This window comes from Marmota monax, unplaced genomic scaffold, assembly GCF_021218885.2.
Source record: "Marmota monax isolate L192 unplaced genomic scaffold, Marmota_monax_Labrador192_F-V1.1 WCK01_AAM20220418_F8-fsc00006, whole genome shotgun sequence".
Lineage (NCBI taxonomy): Eukaryota > Metazoa > Chordata > Mammalia > Rodentia > Sciuridae > Marmota > Marmota monax.
In genome coordinates, this window is record NW_026693712.1 from 19,807,184 (window position 1) to 19,827,399 (window position 20,216).

At 47.4% G+C, this 20,216-nt stretch overlaps 1 protein-coding gene across 8 annotated transcripts in view; it reads left to right on the forward strand.

The window, feature by feature from the left end:
• Sil1 (SIL1 nucleotide exchange factor) overlaps nucleotides 1-16,842 on the forward strand; it is a 262,407-nt gene extending 245,565 nt beyond the window's left edge. For all 8 annotated transcript variants that reach the window (XM_046460366.2, XM_046460368.2, XM_046460365.2 and 5 more), the window contains 3 exons: nucleotides 13,033-13,129; nucleotides 13,577-13,741; nucleotides 16,321-16,842. In XM_046460366.2, coding sequence (XP_046316322.1) covers nucleotides 13,033-13,129; nucleotides 13,577-13,741; nucleotides 16,321-16,677 — 619 coding nt within the window. In that variant the 3' untranslated portion in view covers nucleotides 16,678-16,842. The remainder of the gene's footprint in view (nucleotides 1-13,032; nucleotides 13,130-13,576; nucleotides 13,742-16,320) is intronic.
• The last annotated feature ends 3,374 nt before the right edge of the window (nucleotides 16,843-20,216 follow it).

Consider the following 20,216-nt stretch of genomic DNA (forward strand, 5'->3'; position numbering starts at 1 on the left):
AACGAGCACTAAATCGTCAAGCCTTTTGTTTCCCTTGCTATTCAAGCCATAGAGATTTTGTGTTTGATTCAGCAACAATTGCTGAATCTTAAACAAACCATTTACATTTTGACATTAACTATTTTATGAGTGTAACTTTTTTTGGACATTAGAGTGATTCCAGTAGAAGGCTTTTTAATGATTTATCAGAAATAGAGTTAAAATGATCTATGGAAGGTGATTCTTAACATTTTATTTGGGAAATAAGTGGTTGTTTTTTTTTTTTTTAATCTGACTTCAGTTGGGCAATACATACAGAATTTTAGCTTTTCTCATCTTAATGACTTTGGATCTTGCCAAGGTCATTCTATTCCAATGCCTTCCTGACTGAGCCTTGTTCAGATGACCCTCTCACATAGTGACTCATTTCTCTCTCTGCACATCTCTGTTGGCTGCTCATTTTGTGTAATAGGGGAAAGAACTATTTTCATTCTTTGTTCTGGCCCCAAGATGCTTAGCTGAGGATCCTGTTTATGCTGGGCCCATTCACTACATGTTGACCTGCTGGCTAGATGAAGAGCCCTAACAAACAGCACATTCACAAATGAAACCATCCATCATTCTGTCTCTGGAAACTGTAAGTAACCAGGACTTTCCCCAGTTCTTGAAGATTTGGGAATCTTTACTTTCCTTGTAGGACCCATTCTAGCTAGCATCTGGTAAGGCAGACCAAAGGACCTCAGGCAAAGTCAAGACTCCCACTTTTGTTCTTGCATCAGAGGAAGCTCTAGAGTTGGGAATGTAGCTCAGTGGTAGAGTGCTTGCCTAGTTTGCATGAGGCCCTGGGTTTTCTCCCCAGCATCACACATGCATACACACACACACAAACACACACACACAAAGGATGCTCTGTATTATTATTAACCTAGAGTGAGACCTGGTGAACCCAAAGTTGGGAGTCCGCAGATCCATACCACCCAATATCCTTCTCTGTGACAACCTAAGAGAAGTGGCCAGGAGCAGGAAACCCATACTAGTGGGAGCTGTGAGACTGTCCATGTGACATGGAGCTGGCTGAGGAAGCCATGTTGATCCACCCCCATGGAAAATGGGAAGCCTGGGTGCTGCACTTGCCTCTTAGACTGGAACTAATTGTTCATAAAGATCTTTCCAAATACCAATGATGCAAAATATTTAGATGGTTCACCATATTGTTCACCATATTTAAACTGTCAGAAACCTTAAATATCTGAGCAAAACCTCAGCAAACAAAGGATATTTTGGGGACTTGTTATGTATGTTGCACAGCAGAGAAATTTGTAGTCTATACGACTTCCAAATCCTGTAAACGAAGCATTTAAGTGTTGTCATTTTCAGCTATAGACCATCCCACGATCATTGCCTTTTTTTTGCTATTAAGAGATGGCTCATTCATAAACATTTCTACAGTTGTGTGGCAAAAGCAAAATAGGCCCTGCTTGATTCCATTGGCTTCAATTGAGGAGATGATTTTTCACAGTGAGATATATCACATTTATCAAATTTGTTGGAGTGCAGTGGGAGGGGGGCTGAAGCACTGGATTCCTAGAACACAATTCAGAACTGTTGACTCAAGTCTGGGTAAGTAATGAAGTTCCTCCTGAGCCACACAGGGCCTGCTGACAGGGTGCACTGACTATAGCTTGGGTCCAAGATTGGTTACTAGTCTCTCTGGAGCTCTTCTTGCCTTGCAGGATCTAGTCTTCTGCTTCCCTGTAGCTGCCAGCAACCTGTGGGAATAAACATACCTCCAGTTGGTATAGGTGGCCTAAAATCACATTCTCTCTGTTCTCCATAAACTTGATGGATCTCATTGTGTGAAAAATCTTCCATATGCTTTAGCCTAAATTTTCATCTGCGTAACCTTGTTACTCCTACCTTGCTCTCTCAGACTGCCTGAGACAATTATATGGAGATATTCTTTGAATAATTATAGGCCACAGATAATTCTCTTTAGCCTTTTCTCTTCCATGTTCTCTACGTGTGGTCTCCCTTTAGCCTGTTCTAATTAGCTTCTTTGATCCTTCCTCCCAGTTTCTCCCTCTAACTTGTTAATTACATTTCTCCCCCATGAATTCTTTCTGTACTGCCTTTGTCTGTCCAGCCAGAAGAGTGGAGAATGAGAATCCAGGGCCTCTCCATGTAAGAGCTGGTACATTCTTCTTTGTCCCCAAATACAGGAAGCTTCTCTCACTTCTGGGAAGCCTGAAAACCCAGGCATTCTGTCTCTTAGCAGAAATGTAAAAATAATAAGTTTTGTATAAGACGACTATCATCCTAATGTTTGGTATTTGGCAGGAACTTTGTATAGCTTTATTATCACCTTTAATTCCCTCTCAACAGTCCCATGAGATAAATGTTATTATTAATACCCATTTTACAAATGAATAAACTGAAGTCTAGAGAGGTTTAGTAATTTATCTCAATCACACAGCTTAAAACACCAGAGCTAGGACTTGAATCCAGGTCTCTCTGACTTCAGAGCAGTGCCTATTCCCTAGTTTGCTCACTGAGTTTGGGTTATTTGGTGAAAAACAAAAATAGGTCCAGATCATTGGTTTTTAGCACATCAAAAAATAGGTCCAGATCATTAGTTTTTAGCATATCAAAAAACCAACCAAGGGCTGGGAATATAGCACAGTGGTAGAGTGCTTGCCTAGCATGCCTGAGGACTTGGGTTCAATCCGTAGCACAGCTAAAAACAAAAAGCAAAACAAACAAACAAACAATTAACCAACCCATAACTGAAATAATTTTCACTTTTTTGGGGGGGTGGAGTGGGGGGAGGTGGTGGTACTGGGGATTGAATTTAGGGGCACTCGAACACTGAGCCACATTCCCAGCCCTATTTTTATATTTTATTCAGAGACAGGGTCTCACTGAGTTAGTTACTTAACACCTTGCTAAATTGCAGAGGCTGGCTTTGAATTTGAGATCCTCCTGCCTCCTCCTCCCAGCCGCTGGGATTACAGGTGTGTGCTACTGCGTGCAGCTAATTTTTACTTTCTTACCCTTATTATAGAAGAGGTTTTCTGAATCTTGGTTCAGAAGTAAACTGATATGGCCCTGTGGGTATCTGAGCAGTTGGAAATCTCTTTTTTTTTGTACTGGGGAATAGAACCCAGGCATGCTTTACCACTGAGCTACATTTTGAAACAGAGTCTTGTTAACTTGCTAAGGCTGGCCTCAAACTTGGCATCCTCCTTCCTTGGCTTCCCAAGTGACTGGGATAACAGGCATGTACCACCACTCCAGCTCCTGAGCAGTTGAAAATCTGTTTCTGCAAAAAACAAGGTCCTAATAAATTTTTCCCTTGCTTGAGTTTTTAACTCACTTTTTTGACCATTTCATCTCTCAGAAGGTTAAGGAAGCAATAAGGCAAAGAGCCTCACTGAAATCATATTTGAGCACAAAGAAAGATTTGTTTGATAAAGTGAAAGTCTGGGAAACCTTAGCAGAAGGTAACCATGTTTGGAAAAACCTAATTGCAAAAGTGTCTGACTTTGTTTTGAGGAAGCAGATTTTTAAAGTTCCCAGGAAAAGTAGACATGATGTCTAAATAGAAACTTTGAAAGAAAGGATGACTTAAAGTCTGAAAAATGAAATGTGCTTAATAGTGTCATGAGGTGATTACCTTAGGAGTGAGATAACGGCAACACTTAGGAGACCTACAGGCTACAAGCAAAGGAAACAAAGCTGAGATTTTGTTTGAGAAAAGAGGTCCTGTAACTAAGAACAAATAGAGAGGAAAAGTACAAACCTCTGAGAACACAGTTGGGAATGCCAGATGGGGAGACCTGGGTGATGCTAAAAACAGCAAGAGGACTTGGGCAGCTAATGTTCAGAGAATGGTGTCGTGGAAGGCATTAGGCCACCTGTTTCAGTCAGATGATGCAGTATAGCAGGTGATAGGGCATCTCTGACCTCCTCTTTATTCTATTTTGCCTCTGTCTTCTCTTTGAAGAAGAATGGACTTCTGCTAGAAAGAGTAAAACAAACATGGTTAAGAGGAACTTGAGAGAGACCAAGAGTGTGAGAGAGAAGTAAATGAGCTACTGGCTTCTTCAAATCAGGGTCTGAAAAGTTAAATGCCAAGTGAAAACTTACAAGCATCATCAATAGGCCTGTATGTATATGAATCTTTTTTTTTTTTTTTTTGATGTTGATGGACCTTTATTTATTTATTTATTTATATGTGGTGCTGAGAATCAAACCCGGTGCCTCTCACATGCTAGGCAAGTGCTCTACCACTGAGCCACACCCCCATCCCCATGTGTGTGTGAATCTTTATGATGTTATGGGTGTTGAGAATGAGGGTCAAGGAAGCAGGATGAGGAACTGTTTTGGTTTTTAAAATAACAAAGAAGTTTTAAAAGATTTTAAAGATTTATTAATATTTCTAAAGAGAAGAGGTGATCATTTGGATTTAGCTTGGTTCTGTAAAAACAGGTCTTATAGACTAACGGTTAAGTCTCTCTATCCTTTCTCCCTGTATCCATCTTCCTTCCCGGTATACAGAAGAGTGTATTGACCTTAACACACACCACCTGGTGAATTACTGAAAGTGCACACTTCCATGTAACTACCACCCAGGTCAAGAAGCAACAATTTTATTACCCCATGTTGTGACTGCCTCATGTTCCCTCCCACTTCTGATGTCCTTTTTAAGGAAGAGTTATCAGGCTGGAGGCCAATGATAGAGACACAGAGGAAGTCTGTGTCTATTCAGGAAAGCATCCAACAGAGTTCCAGGATAATCTAATAGAATGGGTAGAGAAAGGACGATGATGTATGGGGCTGTAGCAACTTGAACAATCAGACCTAATGAACGTTTGTTTTTAAATGGTTCACTCTCAATAGAGCCTTCACAATAGTGATGTATCAGAGAGCTTATGTCAGACTCTGTCCTGTGTACCTTACTTTGGTTCTTATGTGAAGACCTGGCAACAGATGACACTAAAAAGGGATAACCAGCATGTTTGAAGCATGACAGAATGAAGATATGAAAGAATAGTGATAGGCTAGGTAGGGCAAAGGGCCCAGGTAGCAAAGACATGTTTTTAGTTTTGTTATTAAAATTTTAATTTTATAATTAAAATTATAAAAATCAATTTAGTAATTCATATTTATTATTTTTAAGGAAAATTTCTTCTCCCAGAAATAAATATGTGGTGTCATACACTCATACTATTTACAACTAGATTTTTTTCTTGCTGACACTTAATATTAATATTCAGTAAGAATAAATATGAAGCCCTATATTAGTTTTGGAGCCATGCTGACAAACCCCAAGCTTATCAAAGAATCACATGATCAGCCTCCAAGCATTTGGCGTAGGTAGGCCCAAAGTTACTTCTTTGACACTACTGCCAAAAACCTAGAGGTGGCCCCAGGCATCAGGGGCAGAGTGGCCCTAGAACAGAGGTGGCTGGGCCCAGTGGACTCTGGAGTGATTGGCTAGGCTTAAGACCTGCAGGTGGGTTTGGGTACCACATCTGCAGAGATTCATCAGCACATGAAATAGCATCGCATGAAACACTATCAAAAGAAGGTCAGGGTGGCAAAAGTCATACCAAGAATGAGTGCAGGATCCCATGATGACAGTTAAGGAAAAGGAGCTTTCTCTGGGCGTTTGGCACTCCTGAGCTTCTGAAGGGCTGAACTATCAGGGCAGAATTAGCCGTCTACTTTAAGAGGGCAGATTTGGGACTGGTGGGTATAAGCATCTTGAAAGATTTTTAGATCAGTATCAGAAGATAATTTTCTTTTTAAAAAATATTTATTTATTTTTAGTTGTAGTTAGACACAGTACCTTTATTTCACTTATTTATTTTTATGTGGTACTGAGGATCAAACCCAGGGTCTCGCACATGTGAGGTGAGCTCTCTACCGCTGAGCCACAACCCCCAGCCCAAGAAGATAATTTTCTAGCAATCAAAAGAGTCTAAAATTAGCATCAGACTGTCTTGTTTCATTGTCTATCACTCTAGTCTTTAAGTACTGGACAGCCAGTGGTCAGATATATGGTCTGGATCAAAGGGTAAGCAGTGAGTCTAGTTAGGTTCTCAGAACATAATCATGTGGGGCAACAGTAGGATTTTGAATCTACATCTTTTGGGATTGTGATTTAACATTGTGTGGGCCTGGACGGGACCTGGGACAATAATTATTTTCTTTTTCTCTTTTCTTTCTATGGTTGTGATACTGGGGTTAGAACCAGAGCCTCATACACATAGGCAAGTGCTCTATCACTGAACTACATCCTCAGCCATTTTTATTTTATTTTATTTTCGAGGTACTAGTATTGAACTCCAGGACACTCAACCACTGAGCCATATTCCCAGCCCTGTTTTGTATTTTATGTAGAGACAGGGTCTCACTGAGTTGCTTAGTGCCTCACTGTTGCTGAGGCTGGCTTTGAACTTGTAATCCTCCTGCCTTAGCCTCTCTCCACTGTGATTATAGGCGTGTACCTCCACACCCAGCTCATTTTTGTTTTATTTTGAGACAGGATCTCATTAAGTTGTTCAAACTGGACAACTGCCTCATCCTCTCAAATAACTGAGATTACAAGTATGTGCCATTTTTGTGCCTGGCACCCAAAATTATTATTTTTTTTCTAAACAAGACTGTTACTGGGACAGTTGGCAAAAATCTGAGTATCTATAAATCATTATATCAATGTTAGTTTCCTAATCTGCTCGTTGAGTTTATGTTCTTAGGAAATATACAGTGATACATTTTAGGGAAAAAGGACATTATATCTTCAGCCTTCTCTCAAATATTTCAGAGAAGAAGGTATGTATGACTACTTACAGAGAGGGGGCTGGGATTTAGCTTAGTAGTAAAGCAGTTGCCTAACATGTGCAAGGTCCTGGGTTTGATCTCCAGCACTGCCTCCCCCCCAAAAAAAAGTACAAAGAAGAAAATGAAAAGGCAAATGTGGTAGTCAGGTGTGGTGAAGCACATCTATAATCCCAGCAACTCAGGAATCTGAGGCAGGAGGATCACAAGTTTGAGGCCAAATATGCTTCCCACCATATTCAGGTAGTATGAGGCTCATGTTAGAGGCCAGTTTATTTCTCTTTGGGGTTTCACTTTCATGTTGAGAAGAAAAGGCCAATGTGGTAAATGTATTTCTTTTTGGTGCGGGGGGGATACTGGGGATTGAAGTCAGGGGCACTTGACCACTGAGCCACATCCCCAGTCCTATTTTTTTTTTTTGTATTTTATTTAGAGACAGGATCTCACTGAGTTGTTTAGTGCCTCGCTTTTTGCTGAGGCTGGCTTTGAACTCATGATCCTCCTGTGTCAGCCTCTCACACTGCTGGAATTATAGACATGAGGGACCCCGCTCAGCAGTTTTTTGTTTTTTATATTTTTTAGTTGTAGATGGACATTTTTATTATATGGTACTGAGGATTGAACCCAATGCCTCATAAGTGTGAGGCGAGTGCTCTACCACTGAGCTATAACCCCAGCCCCAATATGGTAAATGTTAAAAACTGGTGAATCTTTATAGGAAGTTTTCTGGGTTTTTACTGTTCTTGCAAATCTTCTATAAGTTATTTTTCTATGTGATTACTTTTCTGTACTTTTTAAAATTCCTAGTCTAAAATGACTTAAGAAAAATAAGTGCCCCAATTGATTGTGAGGCAGGGCCATATTTGAAAGCTACCAAGTGTCTGTCAGAAAGATGATTTGCTCTTCTTCCTCTTGAGTCCCCCTTTATTGTGCTTTGTTTGTGTGTGTAAAGAGGCCCTCTTGTGAGTATTGTCATAGTTGGGAGTTATAGGCCCTCACACTTACTTAAATGAATGGTTTCTGATTGGGGACTGTCAGTGAAGGGATCAAGTAATGGCCCAGTGTGCTTCCTACCATATTCAGGTGGTATGAGGCTCATGTTAGAGGCCAGTTTATTTCTCTTTGGGGTTTCACTTTCATGTTGAAGAATCAGATGTGAATTACTTTTGATTGGATCTATTCCATTTTTATTCAAGTGGGTAATTGTATCCTGACTGATCCTGTCCATCCCTGGATGTCAGTCCCTCTTGAACCCTGTTCAGGATTACTCCTGCTGCAAATGTGTGTGTTTCACAGCTAATCAAGGCCATATGTTGGGTATAGACAAGGTGGAGCCACCAGAAAAAATCTCTGGGCAAGAAGGTGAGCACACACAGCTTCAGCAGGCAGGATCATGGGAAGATCATCACAATCACCCTGGGATGTGCCTCTGTCCTACTGTATGGCATCTTCTTAGGGCATTTAAGAAAGTGACTTGATTTCTTGTCTGTTAAGAGACTGAAAAGAAGGAATGTTTGTTCCACTTAGAATAAATGTGATGAGGCCTCACAAGAGAGTACATTTCTCATGTGTCCTGTGGGCATGCCTGAAGTCTAGGCCCTGTTTGGGAGTCTGGCAGATGCAAGTTCTGCCTCAGAGTTTTACTTAAGCATTTCTCTGGCCCCTATCTAGCCCTTTCAACCTCAGCTTTATTTCCCAATCCCAGATCTATGCCTTTTCCAATTTTTCTCCTTTTCTATTGATTCACACTTCCTTTTCTTCTCTTGTTTGGTTTCTCCTTGAGCAGGTTTCTGTGCACACCCAGATGCTGTGCACATACCCTGGTAGCCTGGTAACCCATGCAGTGGTTCAGGATCGCACTCTTAAAAGGACCCACACTTGGTTTAGTATGCTACTCTTGCCATCTTGAAATGTCTAATAATCTTTGAACAAGGGAACTTGCATTTTCATCTTGCACTTGGGCCTGAAAATGATGCAGCCAGTCCTCAGTGTCAGGGATGGAGATCTTGGACCTCATCAAGCAGCATTTCCATGCACCCCTAGCCCGACTTGGCTACTCTCCTAAGGTCAGCTCCTCTCCTACTTCTCTACCCACTTACTCAACTTTAGTTAGCTAAAATATGACCTTTGATACTTGGCACATTGCCCATATTGCTGTCACTCTGATCTGAAATGTTTGGTTTCTGCATATGCAGTCATTTCCATTTCTGTGATCCACTACACCCATCCCACTCCCCTTCCCCCCAAGATTTACAGAGTAGCAGCTGCTGCTGTCCCTCTGCACACAGACAGCTGACTCGCCTGCTGATTGTGAACATCCCAGTAATCCAAGTGCTAATGGTATTTATTCAGTTCAGCCGGCTTAGCCCTGAACAAGGTTTATTCTCATTTATCAAGTCAGAGACGAGCTATGTCCTTAATATCCTTCTGTTGACTTTGAGTACACTAGTACCACTGGTGTTGCTGAGGCAAGCCAGGCCCCTCTGCCTGTTTAACCCACTCAGATCCCCACTGTCGGGATACCCACCTTCCAACCACAGCATTGGCCCTTTCCGGGACATGGGACAAAGCTCTAGTCCAGAGCCTATGAGCTGAAAAGAACAGGGCTGGCATTATGTGCTTGAGGTATCCGAACTGAATAAAATTGTGTTGTCATGGATATGGTCAGGCCTCTTTGTATAGAAAACTCACTATAATTAGAGCCTTTTGACCTCAACACATGCTAGTATCTTGGCATTCACTAAGCAGCATTCCCATGCTTAACATAGGATACTTAGTTCTCCCTCTTAGGTGAGGAAACCAAGTCAGGGGACTTGCCCAAAGTCATCAGCCATTGTTCCCAGAATTCCCACCTAGGGTCCTCTAGGCCCTGGCCTTTGTACATCCTCACATCTTACTCTGAGCTATTTTTGTTATCTCCCCCAAAGCACACAGCTGGGAGCATTGAGAGTCCAGGGTTGAGAGGCCTAGAAAGAGAGAGTCTGTTTCTGGGAACAGGGTGGTGTCACCCTAGCAGCAGTTTGCACAGGAAGCACCCAGCTCTGCTGTGCCTGGCTGGATGGACTGAGGGCCATCTCAAAACTCAGGCCTGGTCTTTCTCATCTTCCCTCTGCTCTTTCCTCAGCTCTTTAACTAGACAGCACTAAAACGCTGTTCCAGAAGGGTGTTTTATGGAACCTCTGAGACTGTGAGCAACCTGGGGTAAGACTCATTTAGTGTAGGCATCTCCTTTAAGCTGGTCATGTGAAAAGGACAGGTAAGGCACAGGCCCAGGCTGCTAAGGCTGTATCCTGCCCAGGCCCACATTTGATCCATATTCTTGCATACCTATCCAGGCCTTTCAGAACTCTATCACAGGTGAAAATGTGGATTTGTTACCTGTGAAATTGACTTTAGCAACTCACAAGAAGTCCTTAGTCATTCTCTTTCTCTGGTTCATTATTTTATTTTATTGTTTGGGGACCAGAGATTAAACCAAGGGGTGCTTAACCACTGAGCCACATCCCCAGCTCTTTTTAATATTTTAAGTTACTGAGGCTGGCTTTGCACTTGCACATCCTCCTCCCTCAGCCTCCCAAGCGGTGTACAAGGGCCACCATGCCCAACTCTCTTTCTCTGGTTTACATCCCCTGTGTTTGAAATCCATTCTCTTCTATTCTAAATGGACTGTCTTCCTGGGGAGGGTTGGGAGTTAGCCTGAGGGAGAGTGGGCTGTTGTTGGCATGGCTGCAGGTGCTCTTGGAGTATGGCAGCCTACCTTCTGAAGCAAGGAACTTCTCTCTAGGTTGTGGTCCCAGTGTACAAAAAGGAAAGGCTCTGGTTGCTTAGCCCCGGGTGATCAACTTAGGCCATGGTGACAGCACTGTGACAGGCTTTGCAGGCCATCTGGAGAGGCCTTGTTTTTCATTGCTCTGTGGCCCATGGAGATAGGGCTCCTCGGAGGTGCTCCCTGAGGCTGATGTGCTTTTGAGCCCCATAGCCTCCCTTCTTGGGAAGGCAGAATTTGGCGTTTATATGAATTTCACAGCGTGGTTGTCTTCTCTACTAGACCTTGCCTATCGTGGGTGAGCGTTCCTTAGGCACTGATGGCAGAGACAGCCCTAATTAGCTCACGCATTTGATGAAGCAGCTGCCTTTCTCAATTTGGGGGAGCAGGGGACAGGGGAGAGGCTATGCTGCCAGGCCCCTGCATCGGGCTGCCTGCCTATTTTGAGAGGAGCTGTCAACCCTCCTTCCCCAGGGACCCTAGTCCACCTCCAAGCTGCTCCCCAGGCACAAAGGTACGATTGCTGTGGGACAGTCCAGCACCCCCACACATCCTTTCTGTTGAGAGGATGTCAGGAATGCAAAGGGGAGGGCTGGGGCTATAGCTGAGTGGCAGAGCGCTTGCCTAGCATGTGTGAGACACTGGGTTTGATCCTTACATCACATAAAAATAAATAAAATAGAGGCCCTCTGTCCATCTACAACTACAAAATAATAATAATAATAATAATAAGAAGAAGAAGAAGAAGAAGAAGAAGAATGCAGAGGGGAGAGGAGTCACCTATTTTATAGCAGGAAAACTATAGCCCCCTGTGCTAGATCTCCTTTGGGTTTTTAAGCTGAGTAGGAACAGAAGGGGTAGGCCCCCTCATCACTCCATTTGGCCACCTTTTGAGAGCACTTTTTACATACTGGGACATCTCTTTTTATCTGCCTCCCTTTTCTTTTGCGTTTGGGACCAGGAGCCACCTCCCTTTGATTTTTGTCTGCTTCGTCTACTGTGTCACACTGTCCAGGATGTTGTGAGGGCTTCCTGGATAGGAGGATTGGGCCTTAGGAGGAACAGATGCTTTGGAGTTTCAGGGGGCTGGTGAAGGTATGGCAGCTGGAGACTGAAGGGGACACTGGTACCATTTTGGGCTATCTGGGTGGGTCCTGTCTGACCTGAGCCCAACCTTCCCATGATGCTGGCCTCAGGCTTTTTGTAGTTCTGCCCTCTCTGTCCACTGAGGCCTCATCAGTGAAGTGTTAACTTGGAGAGCCTTGACCTTCCCTGAGGGCCTGACCAAACTGGTCTCTGTGCTTAGCATTTAATCTTTAACTGATCATTAGTGTGATCTTAGAAAGCAAGGGGCCAGCAAAAGAGTAAGTTGCTAGGGTTCCTCGCCATGTCCCCTGCCTGGCACTCAGCCTATTCGAAAGCCTTCTCTTCTTTCATCCAGGAAAGCTGGACCTGAAATGTGTGTTGTTTTTGAGACAGATTTTTTGTTTGGTTGCTTTTGTTTGTGGTGCTAGGGATTGAACCTAGGGCCTCATGTACACTTGCCACTGAGCTGCATCCCTAATCCCATGAGATAGGGTCTTGATAAGATGTCCAGGCTGGCCTTGAACTCAGTCCTCCTGCCTCAGCCTCCCAAGTAGCTGTCATTGCAGGGATAGGTGGGGCTGAAATATTTATTTAACAGCATCACTGTGTCTCTGTCTCCAGATGGGTAGTGGAGGTGCAGAGGCAGTGCTGGGTTTTGTTTCTGTGTTGCCTTCCTGTTTTTCAGCCCATATATGGTTGTATATGTGTGTTTATTCCTTCATTCCCTAGTGTGCAGGGCCCTGTGATGTGGCAGGCTCTGTGCTGAACACTGAGTATCTGGGGACAGAGAAGGTCATACACAGTAGCTGCTCTCCTGCAGCCTAGAGGGAGGTGCTGTTTAGTCCTGCATGAGGACCTGCATTAGCATTCAGGGGTTCCCTGGAGCTCATGCTTCCCACCTGCCTTCCTACCACACACATTATGCATGCTGTCTAGTGCTGATAAGTGGCCTTGAGGCCCATGCCCAGAAGGAACAGACCCATTCATTATTGCCCCCCGGTGTGTAACATGCCTGGCCCCAGGAGAGAAAGACCATCCAACCTTTGCTTGGGAGCATCATGGAGTGTTTTCTGTAGCAGGGACACTGCAGTAGAACCTTTGAATGGCTGCTTCAGTGTGGGAATGTCCTTATAGTAGTAGAAGTGACTTACCTCCCAGATCACCCCAGCCCACTAGTGCTGGGGAGCAGCAGGTTAGTACGAGACCTTCAGCTCTGTCATCTCTGTCATAGGCCGTTGCACTCAGGTGGGTCCACACCTGTTAGTGTTTGTTTCTCCAGCTTGCTGGTACTGTTTCATCTCCCTGGCATCTCCCAGGGCCAGGCAGGACAGTCACACTTTCCTGTGTTTTCTCCCCAGCAACCCAAAGGTCCAGGTGGAAGCTGTTGAAGGAGGAGCCCTACAGAAGCTACTGGTCATTCTGGCCACAGAGCAGCCTCTCACTGCCAAGAAGAAGGTAAATTTCTGCCCCTCCCTTCAGCCCAGCACACCTGGGGTCTGAAAGGAAAGGCTCCCTTTTCAGTACTTGCAATCCTTGGGGCTTGAGCTTCATCCATGGGATTGTGTAGAGAAGTCATGCTCAACTAAAACAGATGGCAGTGTGTTGAGGTGTCTGGAGGCTTGGGTGCAGCTCCTGCAGGGCGGCTTTGGGCCCCTTCCCCAACTTCCTGCCCTGGGCTTCCGTTTACTCACCATTTGTCTGCTTGGTGATATAAAATGTATCTGAGGTCTCTCTTGGCACTCACAATCCCGAGTTCTGGTGTATAGTTGGACCCAAGGGGATTGGGGAGTCAGGACCCAAGGGCTGGGCTGGGTCATCAGGTCACCTCCAGCTGCCTTTTCTGGGCTTTGAGGTAGGTCCAACTCTGTAGGACCCCTCAAATGTCCTGCCTGTGCCTCCTAGGTCCTGTTTGCACTGTGCTCCCTGCTGCGCCACTTCCCCTATGCCCAGCAGCAGTTCCTGAAGCTGGGGGGACTGCAGGTCCTCAGGGACCTGGTGCAAGAGAAGAGCACGGAGGTGCTGGCTGTGCGTGTAGTCACCCTGCTCTATGACCTGGTCACTGAGAAGGTGAGTGCCTGGGCCTGCCCTGCCTCCTCTTCACTTTGCTTTTTGTTTCCCTCTGGCCATTCAACTCAGGTCTTCTCCCAAATTTTTTCTGTTCCATCTCTCTGTCCAGATGGATGGATGGATTGATGGAAGGAAGAAATGTGGGACATTGGGGAGGAGGTCCTGTGGGGTGTTGGCACCTCAGCTGAAACTTGAGGGTAGGTGAGAGGAGATGCTGGCAGTAGTCAAGACCAAACATGCAGGCAAGGGTCAGCACAACTGAAGGCCAGAAATAGCCATGGGGCTGGGGTTGTAGCTTAGGAATAAAGCACTTGCCTAGCACAGGTGAGGCCCTGGGTGATCAGGGAGACAGGGCCATGACATCTTTCTGCAAACAGTATGGACAGGGCCATCCTCCTCTAGGGAGGACAGTGGAGGGCAGAGGGATTTTGAGGTGAAGTGGGTAGGCTTCTTTCTTGAGGTTCCTAAGGAAGAATGAAGAGCTCTCCAGATGCTAGCTTACCTGCAGGGCTGCTGTGTACCACAAGGCATTGGTTGGAGAGACAGCAGTTGAATTAGGGAATTCCTTGGGAAGTGTGGACCACCTCTTCCCCAGACCCTCTGCTTTTCCTTCTTGGACAATGGAGATTCTTCCAAGTGACTGAGCCTTGGTGTCTGGGCTCTAGCAGAGGTGGGCATTTGCTTGAGGTAGTGAGCCTTTGTCCTCTGAAGTGTGCATTGGGACTGACCTGGCCTGAAACTCCTTCCACAGTGTTCACTAGGGGTCTATCCTGCCCAATGCTGGGCCAGGTGCTGGGGGAATAGTCTTTGGCCCATGTCTTCCCAGGGCTTCCAGAGAGATGTTTGTGAGAGAATCTTCACAGAACATGTAAGCCTATGGTCATGGGAGGCAGGTACAGTGGCATTGAGCTCTGAGGGGTGAGAGGAGCTCCCTGGAGTTGGGGTTGTGTGGTTATACACCCTGACACAGGAGCTGCAGCTATAAAGGCCCTGGGGGGCAGGAGTGGCAGCAGGCGCTGGAGTAAGGGGCAGAGGCCTAGCCCAGGCAGTGCTTGATGTCTTAGGGAAGAGGTTTAAGGAAATGCCAGGTGGAAGAGCTTGGGGCTGGCAGCCATCAGAGGACTGGAAGAGGCAGGTTGGGAGCACGAGGGGGGGCTGCAGACATTCAGCAAGGAATAGGACGTGTGTGGAGGCAGAGGGAGGATTGGGTTGTGTTTGGGAGGTAGAGCTGGCAGGACTTTTGAGGATAGGGTAGAAAAGTACCTCAGTGTCTCTCTCAGCCTTTCTTGTCCCTCTTGCTCCTCTGTGGCTTCCTTTCCAGCCCCCAGTAGACCATGGCTTTATGCTACCACGGGCATCATCAGGTGGTCCACCACTATCCCTGGTCTTTGCCTGGGTATCCCTCTTGCCTTGCCCATCCTCCCAACTCTCCATCTCCCCTTGGGTCAGAACAGGGTTTCCTGCCTTTTTTTTCTTTCTCTCACAGGTACATTTAGTGCAACTGTAAGGGAAGTCTTTCCAGCCTCCCTGATATTTGAAATAAGCTGAGTACTTGGCTGGCAACCTGGAAGGCTTGGTTTCCACCATATTCTATTGATAGAGCCAAGGCTTTGCATTTACAGACACAGGCTGAGCATGTGACTCCCTGCCCAAACTTTTCCCAACTCCCCTGTCCCTCAGCATAAAGGCCACTCTCCTTAGAGGGACATTCTTAGAGGTCTCTGTGTTCAGGGACCCAGTCCACCCTTGGGACCCTGTTCCTGTGTGACCAGTACCATGTGCCATTCTTAAAACATGAGGTTTGTCCCAGGATTACTGTCACAGTCCTTCCATGTGGATAGGCCCTTCATCCTGTCCCCTTGGACAACTCCTGCTTACCTAGGAATCAGAGCAGTTACATCCTCTGCTGTCCTCCAAGTCCTGACAGCAGCAGTCACTCCCTCAAGCACCAGTAGAGGGACAATGATGACCAATAATAATGCCGATAGAGCCAGTATTTGGTGTCATTGTACTTGGTATGGAAGCTACAGTTGAGTGTGCTGGGCACTGGCTGCACTCTCATTTTTCCACTAGAGTGAGACTCTAGTGACTCCGCTTGAGAGCTAGTGGCCTTGGGTCTCGCAGAGGCTAAGGGCCAGCCTGCACTTATTCAGCTAGTCGTTAGTGGAGCAGAATTTGAACTCAGCCTGTCTGCGCCTGCGCTGCACCACAAGGGTAAACTCATCATGCTATTTAGGAATTATTTTTCTGCAAGAACCTGGGAGCCAGGACCATGTCCCCATCTTGATTTCCCAGCACCTGGCATAGTGCACAAGAGATATGGTAAGTAGATGAATGGGTGGATGGACAGAAGAGGGACACACAGATAGATGGAGAACTTATGTAAAGCCAGGAATCCAGTTGACCTCCCAGGAAATCCTTGGAGGCCCAAAGGATAGACATAGACAGCAGGTGGGCCTCCTGGCTTACCTCAGGCCTTGGCACCTGAAAGGCAGAGACAGTTTGGGACAAGCTGATTGCTCTCTGTGTTTTCTCCCTGCCATCCCACCCTACCTGGTGCATTGCTGTATGGATGGCAGATGTTTGCAGAGGAGGAGGCTGAGCTGACCCGCGATACATCCCCAGAGAAGTTGCATCAGTACCGCCAGGTGCATCTCCTGCCAGGCCTGCGAGAACAGGGCTGGTGTGAGATCACAGCCCGCCTCCTGGCTCTGCCAGAGCATGATGCGCGCGAAAAGGTGCTTCAGACGCTGGGAGCCCTCCTGGCCACCTGTCGGGACCTCTATCATCAGGACCCCCAGCTCAGCAGGACACTGAGCAGCCTGCAGGCTGAGTACCAGGCACTGGCTGCCCTGGAGCTCCAAGAAGGGGAGGATGAAGGATACTTCCGAGAACTGCTGGCCTCCGTCAACAGCCTGCTGAAGGAGCTTAGATGAGACTCTGGCCCTGATGCCAGGACTGGACTGAGATTCTGCTAATGAGGCTGAGGGCTCCCAGCAAGGTAGTCCTCCAGGGGACATCAGGCAGGAGGGAAGATTTCCCTACTGGGGCATGAACTTCACCAGGGCAGGGCTGGCTTGGCCATTAAATGAAGACATGAAGGCTGTGGTCTGTCTTCCACGTTTCTGTGTAGACTGGGCTCAGCCTGTAGCTGGGTTCCATGCTTTGGAGGCCTCAAGGGTAAATGAGTCTCTGGGTAATGGGCCCCTTGTGACATGTTGCATGGTCAATATGGCCATTCACTGAGAGGCTCCATAGGAAAGATTTGGGCTCAGGAGTTGGAAAACTCTGGCTCTTTACCATGCAGTAGCTCTGTGACATTGGGAAGTCACTTAACTCTTTGAACTTGTTTCCTCATCTGTCAAAAAAGAGTTTCATTACAGGGAAGAGAATGTGCACAAAGCACTACACCAGTGCCTGACACCCAGGCTTGCCCTGTCCTCACCTCAGCAATGAGGGAAGGTCTGGGGGATCATCTCACCACCCCCTCTATCTGAGCCCATGAAGCAGCTTCAAGGCTACCGGCACTGGTGAAGCCCTAGGGCATCTCCACACAAGATGCTGTGCCAGCCAGGCAGCAGATGGGGCTAGAGCTGCTGGAGCCATTAGTGCTGGGGCATGGGTGGTGGAAGGGCACTGTGGGTTGTTGGTGGGATTCTGGAGGCCCTTGGGTGGAAGTCTTACTCTGGGAAGAGAGCGATCTCGCTACAGCTAGTAGAGGGAACCCAAGAAAGCCATGCCACCCTTCTGTCTGTGCCCTTGTCCCTCCTCTGTGTTCTGTCCTGTGCCAGGCCAGCCTGAGAAGGAGGCAGGGGCAGCCAAGCCTGGCAAATCAGGCCCAGCCCCCACTCCAGCAAGGCTGAGCACCAGGCTGGGAGCTGCTGCAAGTTGCCATGGCAACCCCAGCTCTGGGCTTTCCTGATTTGGATTCTGGTGCATTTGTTTTTCAGCCTTTCTCAATGCACCAGAGGCTCACTCCCGCTGGCTCAGGCAGCCCCTCCTGGCCTCCAGTCAGGAAGTCAGGAAGGCCAGTGCAGGCCACGCCTCTCCTCTCCCTGACATCAGTTCTAACTTATAGAAATCTCAGCTTCACTGAGCTGAGGGGAAACTGAGGCCCAGAGAAACATGAGATAAGTGGGTAGCCTCATTCCTTGTAGTCCCTTTTCTGGTTCTTCTCTGCCCATCTCTTGCCCACCTTCCACTATGCCCAGGAATTATGGGGAAGAGGTGTGCAGAGCTGCTTCCAGGGGAGCAGGAGGGAGCAGGAGTCCAGGCTAACTCTTTGGAGGGACAGTTTCCCCAGATGGGATGCCTCTAGGCTTGGGCATACTGGGCATCAGCCTTGCAGTCTGCCAACTGTTGGGTACCACTGCCTTTCAGCCTTTAAAGTCTCTCCCAGCCTCGGGGATGTATTCTACAGAGGTGGCTTGGGAGACTAAATGATCTGCCTGAGATCATACAGCTTGAGTCCAGAGCTGGGACGTGCTGCGCCAACTATGCTGCAGAAGGCTGTGTGCAGCTAGGGGAACAGTGTTCACATTGACAGGCTGTAGAAACAAGCCCAGGAGAGATGGCATAGCTGCTGTGGCCACCCAGATGGGACACAGTTCAGAAAGGTCATGCTGGGTCCTGGCCAAAGCCAAGGTCAGGCATTCTGGAGATGATGTCAGCAAAGTGGAACTGAGAGGGGGATGATGCTACCCAGGCACACAGCCCTGGGAGAGGGGAGGCTTGAGGTTGCTGCTGGGTATGAGCCTGGTCCAGGCTTGTCCTTGCAGAGGTGAACACTGAGATGTGGAGCAGATGCAGGCCTTGAACAAGGGCTGGCAAGAATATAGGAGCTGTATGAGGCCCCTGGGGTGGTGGCAGGACAAGGCTGGGGCTAGAGATCCCGGAGCCCACGAGGCCTCTACAACCACCAGGGGCTGATCTGGGGGCATAAAAAAGGGTTCCCATGAAAGGAATGCCACTAGTACAGGTCCAATTGAAGTCTCAGTGTCTCCTCTGCCTTCACATATGTTCACAAAATAGCATATCTGTACCGCCAGGGGAGACTCAGGCCATGAGCTGTGGGGGATCTCTGGAACAGAGGAAGGAGCACTGGGGAAGAGCCAGGCCACTGAGCTGCAGGCCCGTTGGGGCACTGCTTCACCCTCTTAACCCCAACACATCCTCAGACAGGGCATCAGCGGGGGAAGGTCAGTCTGCAACCTGTTAGGCCCAGGAGAAAATCCAATGATGCCTTCCAAGGAGTTGGGCAGCAAGTGAGCCAGGGTTCTGGCTTGGGTTGCTTGGGGGTGATTCTGGTCCTACCATCCAATTCATTGTTCATTGTCATCTGCAGGTCTGGAGGGACCCCCTTTTCTGCCTTTCCTTTGGGTGCCATCCTGGAAACTGGCCAAGGAGTGCAGCCTGGGCCTGAAGTTAGGCAAGGAATGGTAATGGGGGCTGTAACCGCCAGAATTTGGTTGATGTGACTTCTTCCTGCCTGGGTCCTGTCTTTTCTCCCTGTCACATGTTGGGTTCACAGGATTCTTGTCCTTATGTCCAGGAGTAGACTGAGCTATGGCTGGCTTACACCCTGATTGTTGGTACCCTGCTCCTGGACTGGGCTGAACCAGGCCCTCTGGGAGGCTGAAAGGCATGGGGACTGGGGTGTAGGTGAAGGTGAAGGTCCCCACTCTGTCTCTCAGCAGTCTCAGTTTTTATTAACTCACTGTCCATTCAGCCTTTCATTCAGATTCTGTCGATTATGCATTAGTACATGTTGGGCCTCAAGACTCTGAGGTTAGTAAGTTCCAGGTCTTGCCGTCTGGGAGCTAGGGTGGGAGGCGCAGTATGACGTATGCCGTGGTGGAGCTAAGGAAGCCCTGGACCTAGTGGATGGGTCAGGGAAGCCTCCCTGAGATGATGATAATCAAACTGAAACCTGAGGAGGCTCAAAGGACAAATCAGGTAGGTAGGGAGGGGATTTCAGTCCCAGAAGATGCAGGAGGGCCTGAGGGGGGAGTGTGGTCCATTCAAGGAACCCATGGGGTAATTGTTGCTGGAGGAAGTGGTGTGGTTGAGGGGCATGTGGCCCAAGGTGGAGTCACATGGGTCAGTGGTGACCATGTCCTCCAGGGCCCTGTCAGCCTTGCCAAGGGTGTACCCTCATCCTGATAGCATGAGGAAGTGGGGGCTCTAGGCATCCCCTGGTTGCTGCTCCTTCATTCATTCCTTCCACACATGATGGAGGACTGCTTCAGGCCAGGCCCTCATCTGTGTGACAAGCAAGCCTTCAGTGTGAGGCCAGGTGAATGCCAGGGCACTAAAGGTCAGCAAAACACCACAAAGGGACCAGGATGCCAGAAAGGCCTCTGCAGAGTTGCTGTGTGAAGGAAGCATAGTGGAAACCATGGGGGAACCTGAGCAAGTGCTTTGTTGACCAAGGGTGAAGCGAGAGCAAGGTCCTCAGGCTGGAACGTGGTTGGGG